General features: G+C 36.8%; 1 protein-coding gene across 1 annotated transcript; it reads right to left on the reverse strand.

Annotated features, from left to right (window-relative positions):
* Positions 1-867: 867 nt before the first annotated feature.
* On the reverse strand, positions 868-6,941 carry LOC147531939 (polyadenylate-binding protein-interacting protein 7-like). The gene is made up of 6 exons (XM_086651035.1): positions 6,317-6,941; positions 4,529-5,408; positions 3,506-3,953; positions 3,332-3,402; positions 2,087-2,211; positions 868-1,566 (listed from the first exon to the last, which is right to left on the reverse strand). Exons 2-6 carry the CDS (start codon positions 5,309-5,311, stop codon positions 1,272-1,274), a joined length of 1,722 nt encoding a protein of 573 aa, XP_086507161.1. The 5' UTR covers positions 5,312-5,408; positions 6,317-6,941; the 3' UTR covers positions 868-1,271.
* Between the last annotated feature and the right edge of the window lie 706 nt (positions 6,942-7,647).

A 7,647-nucleotide genomic window follows, 5' to 3' on the forward strand; every position in this document is an offset into this window, starting at 1 on the left:
GAAAAAGAGGCAATTGTGGCCAAAATGGTGGTGGTGGGAAGTTGTGGTGGTGATGGTGATACAGAAGATGAAGATTAGGGGCTATGTTTGATCAAGTTAATTTTAGGATTAAGAAATAATATTCTCGCGAGAATGTACAGAAAAACATGGATTCCCTTGAGAATTTATTCGCAGGTGATTATTCTTTATGCCCCAAAGCCTCGGCCCAAAAATATTTAGAAAGACATATCCTCTTAGCGGAAATATTTTTTACTTTTTTTTTTTTTTTTTGATGGAGGAAATATTTTTTACTTGAAAAGTGTCTTTTTCTTTTTAATAAGTAATTTTTTTTTCTGAACATGTTCAATGAAATGAACAACTAGTAGAGATTATGTCCGGAAATCTTTTGCCAAAATTGATATGCTCTAATGTTCCTATCGTGAAATTTCTACATACATACTGTGTAGTTCTACAAAAGTTTATCATATTTTGAGAAGCAATTTGGGTCACGTGAAATTTCTACATACTTTGTGGTGACATATTTTGAGACGCAATTGCGTCTTATGCGACTAGGAAAGTAGGAAACCCCATACAGACACGATTTACATCATGAGGTAACAACCATATTACATATCAACACTTCGAGTGGGTTTGGCAATTAGATAGATCAGGAAAATCTTGGGCTGGCTTTTGAATCTGAAGAAGTTTATACAACATGGAACTAGAATTAGTTGCCAGGCTATAGTAAAACTTACACAAGTTCCAACATAGGTTTGCCCTAGCTTGAAAAATATTGGTTTCTCTTTAACCAACCATCAAGAAATTTGATCTTTGCCTAATTTCCTATTACTAAAATCATGATGTTATCTACTTATATGCATTCCATCATTTGGAAGTACCCAAACAGGGACCAAAAAACTTCAATAAATCAAATATTTCTCCTGTCACCCGTAAAACCAGAGAATATGGTGTTCAAATTTTAAACCTTGATCTGAGAGATCGTAAATTTGTCTACTTTGTGTATTTCTAGAATTACATTAACAGAGACGATTCTAACAAAAAAATATAACACAAAGGTACAGATAAGTACAAACATTCAAACATCGCCTCTCTTTTTCTTCTTTTTTGCTGTTTTTTGTTTTTCGTTTCTACTGTTTCGTCGGGCTCTGATTCTTCTATTTCTCTTCCTCTACTGTGTACACATAACAAGGGTGATGGGTAATATCATGGTGACAATGGGTGTGATTGTGGTGGGTTTCGGTTTGTTCATTTAAGCTTGGTTTTATCGTGGATCAATATAACAAAACTCGGAGAAGGCCAGGTTGTGGTTCTGTGTACTCAAGCCCCTCCACATGGAGTAAGTACTGTTCCACTTCAACTAGTAATCTTACCGGACTACGAGATCCTCTGGTGTGGTGGTCTGTACCAACATAGATATACAACTGGAGAGGCTGATCATCTCTCCTTGCTGGGCTCTTCCAGACATTGAGCTCACTTCTTAGCCTGTAGATGGCTTCACTCACTTGTAAACCATGTAGGTCAATCATCCGTTCTTGTCCCCTCCCAACCTCCGGAGAAATTGGGTTCCTACATAAAAAGTAATGGCCCAAATTATGGAGGATTTATGTAACAAGAAATCATACTGAACTCGAAATATCAAGCAATTACGGAATTACCACCTCATGGGGCCATCATGCCACCGAGTCCAGCAGCGTAAGTGAAGATAATTTTGTATAGAAGAATGCACGAATGGTATAGAAAAAACAGTGAAGACAACAGTTATATTATTTTGTTCGTTCTTGTGTACAATCATTTATGGGTTGTGACAGTCTTTCATATAAGGTGAGTGACCTAGATTTCTAAGTCAATATAATGATTAATGGCTTAAGAGATCCTTGTGACATATAAAAGAAGTACAAGAGATACTAACAAAAGTTAATACTTCCGAGTACAAAAATAAACACAAGTGATTTCCATTTTCTGGATCCATGACAAACTGCAAACTCAAGCATACAAGAAAATCACTGATCGATTGAAATCACAAATGCTTGCCAACTAGCTAGTTGTATAGAACAAGAGAAACGTAAACAAGGAAGGATAAACAAACCTCTGTCGGTAAACGGGTTCTTCAGTTTCCTCATGAGCTGCCTTCATATGCATGCTGTGCAGCTGCCCCTTCGCAATCAAGTCCTTTGCTAAAGCCTTGTTGCCTATGAGGTAAGCCTGTCCGGCCTGTTTGTATGGAATGACATTGATGAAATAATAGTGAACACCATGTGATTTTGAACTTGTGACAACTAGGAATGTGTATTTTCAACAAATTGGGATGTTGTGAAACTTAAGGCAGCAACACCCAACTAGCCCATTCGAAGATGAATCTCCTTTATCCAATGTTTCGAAATATTTTGGACAGCTGATATCAGACTTCGGTTCTCATTCCAGCTCAGATCAGGCATAGTTGTTTTTTTTTATCATTTGAATTAATTGGAAAAAAACCACAATGGGGGATTACACAAGGTGTTGAGCTATATTACATAACGCTGTTCTCCCAATTAAAAACAAAGTCATAGAATGAAATTGTCATGACAGATTTCATTCTTCTACTCCAGAGATAGAGCAGCTCAGATCAGGCATAGTTGTTAAGATTTAACAAACTAGGGAAAGGGTTTGAATCTAAACCTATGATACCTCCTGTCAAGGTTAAATATGGAAAGAGATTTGCATCATTACCATGTCCTATGTTTCCAAAAAGAATAAATCAACCACAACTGACAGCTACTATAAAAGACTAAAAGAATATATGTTTGTCCTATTTCATCTCACCTTCCCACTCGTTCTTTCTAGAAGCATATAATTTGGGGCGGGGTCAAATATAAGTTGTGAGCTTGAGGCTTTGAGCCTAGTTCACCTTTAAAAGAGAAACCACTATGTAGATGTCTACCATAAAGAATCACGCCTTTGCAGATGTGCGCACTACTACATCAAAGTCCCTAAAACTTAACCAAATAAAAATGCTTAACCATGATAAAGAACATTTCTTTTTGAAACTTAAGAAAAAAAAAATTATGATAAGAGACATTTATAATTTATTAGTTCGTAGTTACTAAACTTGCCCTTCCACGGGGGAATGAGTGAATGATTCTAGTTTATGGAAGAGATTTGAATTAAAGTAATGATAGCCAACGTAAAAGATTGACAGAAACAAATTGATTCAGTTGATAAATAACACCCTGCAACCGAAAAATTCATCTTGAATGTGTATCCGAATTGAGGTTACTTTTATTAATCTACAAAATTTCACAAAAGAGAGAATCCTTGTAAACCAACAGAACATGAGACAAGCTTTAAATACCTGTTCTAGGTACACATTACGAAGGTGTGCATGATCACGAGCTTCCTGCCTCAACTGTGAATACATATTTGCTGCCATCTCAACATTATCAAGGAAATGTGGCATAAATTCCATAACCAGATTTATAAAATCATTCAGAAAAGATGTGAGAAGACATTGACAGAATATATTTACCCACTGCTTCGCCAGTCTCAAGCCAAACAGGAGGCACAGTGGCTGAACCATAGTTTTGCAACTGATCATCATATATTGGTTTCCCGTGCCCTCTATGGTAAGTGCTAGCTAAAACAGGATAATTTCTACTTGAACCAATAGTACCATTTGAATAGCCATTTGTCTCATTCTTCCACTTGCTATCTTGTGATGGCATTCTATTGACAGCTGAAGCAGAGGCTATAGAACCTCTATGTGGACCATAAGAGCTAGACCTAGAAGGCAGAATATTCTCCTTCTCCATAGATCTGTAAGGACTCAAAATTTGTTGGAGATCATCTCCAGCATATTTTGACAAACCATTATCATTGTCAGACTCTAGGAGCACAGGTAAGTCCACAGAATTAGGATTTAGAGCTGACCCTGTCTTTGTGTTCAGATTTTGGGTGAAACCACCATCAACTTGAAGCTGCAACACAAATAAGCTGGTCTTTCGTCAGAAGACCCCAATAATAATTATAACAATATATATATAAATCTCTTTGACCAAGTACATTGGGAAATTTATTACAAGTTCTTCAATATTCTTATCCAGACAAAGCGTAACAAGATATATGACTAACATGTGCTGGAAAGATTTAAGCCACAATAACAAAACAAGAAATCTTCTGTTTGTTCTTGTATTGACATATTATAGTATGGCTTGTATATTTTGTTTTATCCCTTTTCTCTCTTTTCTATTTTCTCTTATTCGTGAATGTTAATTCCGCAATATAAAAAAGGACTAAAGAGCCTTACATCATGAGATACGAAACCAACTGCAATGGAAGCATCATAGCAGTATGAATGGAGTACGATGAAGAGTTGAAAACTATGCAACCTACCGTAGTCTTTTGGACCTTAGTTTTTTTCAAATGTAGAAGCTCTTTGATAGTGAAGACTCAAGAGGATCCAGAACAATAATCCTCAGACTGGTATGTTTTGAAAAAGACACATGTCTTGGAGACTGAAGAGAAGATCGTTTATAGTGAGAATGAATCATACCTCTAGTTGAGTGAGCATCTCGGTTGTCAAGTTCAAGTCACACCCATTTGCATAGTAAACTTCTGCAAGGCTTTCAGGAGCAAAACCGGGGAACAGTGTAGCCAAATAACCGACAGCATCGACCTCAGAACCATCAAGATTAGACTTCTCGCTGAACATATAATTATGGAATCCAGCACTAGAATTCCCGTCATATGGGGAAGCCTCATTTGCAATTCCGGAATTGTGGTCAGTGTGGACACTCTGCCTGTCCCAAGGATTAGCTGGCAAATTTAGAAAATCAGCTGATGGCTGATCTTTCACATATGGCTTAGCAGAATATTTTATCCTCTCAAACAGACCATTATTACCACTCCCATTAGACGATACATCTTGTTGCTTACTGAATATCCGTTCCCTACCGGTTGATGGAGATAACACTGAAGTTTCAATCCCATCAAGTAGGGACAACTTTGAAAATGAGAGACTGCCATGTCCTTGGATCTCATCTTCTCCCATGAATTTGAAGTCAGGAGTGATATCATCAGGAAGCTGTTGACGCCAATATTGATGAGCCTCCTCATCAGAGAGAGTTGACTCTGTCCGATCTAAAACTGCTTTTCCAGATGTTCCAGAAGTTTGAAGCTTCATTGCTACTTCTCCAGTGTCGGTCCTCCCTGATGGAGATCTAAAAGCCAAAGGAACAAATTCTGCTGCATTTGGATTCAAACTTGTGCTTGTGTGTGCAGCATTCAGCTTGGTGATATTGTTCACTACACCCTTTTTCGATAAACTCATTGTCATATGGAAACAAGATACAACGCCAAATTGTACAAACAACTATAGAAGAACTCCTCGATACAGAGGAAAGAAGAATCTCTGAGTACGTGTTAGCAGAATCCTGCAAAAAAGAATTAAATAGGAGAAAACCATAAACCAGTAGCGGCCAAAATCTATAAAGAACATATTTCACATCAAATTACTCGATTTATGTCAGTCTCTACACGAGAAAATTTCCAAAAAGAAAGTCACGTCATCAATAACCGTTAAACATTAACAGAAAGAAAATTTAGCACAATTACCAGATCTCTAACCAAAAGCAAATAACCGTTAAAGTAAATTAATTCAAGCTGAATTCAGCATAATCGTCAAAAGCTGATTCTCTCACTCTGAGGTGCTTATCTTCAAAAGTTCCAATTTCCCAATGGACAATCTAACAAGGAATTAAATTTTGAAATATTCTCGGTCGAAATGACTGAAATGTTTCCATTTCAACGCCTACCGAAATTTCCACCGAAACCCAAACTGCATTCCTTGCCATCTAAATCTTTTTAATGGTCCCAGGAAAAACTTGAGAACCATTCAACTACTCAGATTTAGGAAGAATGGTTTCCACATGAAGACAGCAACTCAGTCCAACTTGATTAAATCAACAAAATCCAAAGCGAGAATATAGAAGATAGAAACGATGTAATAACTGAGCAATATCATAAAGAAGTAAAGGTAAGATAAAGGAGAACAATTGAAGTATCAACAGGAAAAAAAAGCAATAAAAGGATAGAATATCTCCTCCGTAAACCTATATATCTAGAAAGACCAAAACTCATACCAAAACCCTAAATCCAACATAAAAAAAAAACATATTTAAACACAGAAAAACACACACAGTCCAAAGATTTATGCATCAAATATGAAAAGATTGAACCAAAATAACAACCTGAAGAGACAAATTTTGAAAGAAAAAAACGAGAATTTTAATAAAGGAATAGCATTTTTAAGATCTGAAGAAAAAAAAAGAGGTAAATTTACCTTTAAGAAACTCGATTAGTGGAGAAATTGGATGAAATCGTCCCATCTAAGAAGGATGACAGAGAGATCATTAGATGAAATCTAGAGAGAGAGAGAGAGGATGAAATGGAGACAGAGAAAATGGAGAGAGAAAATCGTGTCCTCCTTGTTCCGAAGGTGCGTAGTTTTTTCTTTTCAACTTATCTGATGAATTCTCTTGTTAGAAAACCCTTTTGACGACCACGACCACCACCACAGAAAGAAAGAAAGAAAGTAAAAGCCCAATTCTTCACCACTCGATTAAGACGACTCTCTTCATCCTCTCACTACTTTTTCTATTCTCTCTCTCTTCCTCTCCATATCATCCCTTCCCCGGCATTGATTATATTTTGATCGCGGCTTTGGGACATAAAGAATAGTATTGGGAAATAAATTATTTACGTAATCTATGTTATTTTGTATATTTTAGGGAAAATATTATCTCTCTATATTGCTCTCACTATTTATGTCTCTCGACCTTTCACTGTTTCTATCTCTCACTATTTCTCTCAATTTTTTATTGTTTCTTTATCGATCTCTCATTGTTTCTCTCTCAGATACTGTTCTAGCAAACAGAAGTGTTCCCTTCGCCAGAATCAGACCTCAAAGAGGGGTTCTAGCAAAACCCTCTGAGGATTTCGTGGCCACAAACTATGTGATCTCCACAGAGAGATTTATACATACCGCAAAGGAGGAGAGAGAGATAAAGAGTGCGAGAAAGAGAGATAAAGACTGCGAGAGAGAGAAAAACTAATCTACAGAGAGATATGTCTACATCGAGAGAGATGAGAGTGATCTACAATGAAAAAGAGAGAGATCTAGAGTGAGAACGACAGAGATATGGTCAATGAGAGCGAAAGAGATAGTGAGAGAAAGAGAGAGAACGAGAGAGATAATGTGAGAGAGTGGGAGACAGAGAGATAGAAAGTAAAAGAACGAGTGAGAGAGAGAAAAAAATATGAAGATTAGGGGGAAATATTTGATCAAGTTAATTTTTGGGTTAATTCCATTTTGGCCCCCTAAAGATGACCAATTCGCCAAAATGGCCCTCTAAAGATGACCAACTTCCAATTTGGCCCCCTTTTTTCATTTTTCCGTCATTTTTTTCGTTAGACGTTAGTAAGCTGGTTTTTTTTGCCAAAAATGCCCATGCCCGTATCTTCATGTCAGCCACAAATATTTTGGGTCCCTTCCCTCATCAGGTCACCCATTTTCTTCTTCATTCCCCTCTCACTTTCTTTCTCTAAAACTCTTTTTATTGTTTATTGTCCTATCTTTCTTCTTTGAGTGTCTTACTTTCTCTTTAATCTACT

Source organism: Eschscholzia californica, unplaced genomic scaffold, assembly GCF_041429995.1.
Source record: "Eschscholzia californica isolate CP2 unplaced genomic scaffold, dmEscCali1.0.p SCAF_6, whole genome shotgun sequence".
NCBI classification, from domain to species: Eukaryota; Viridiplantae; Streptophyta; class Magnoliopsida; order Ranunculales; family Papaveraceae; genus Eschscholzia; species Eschscholzia californica.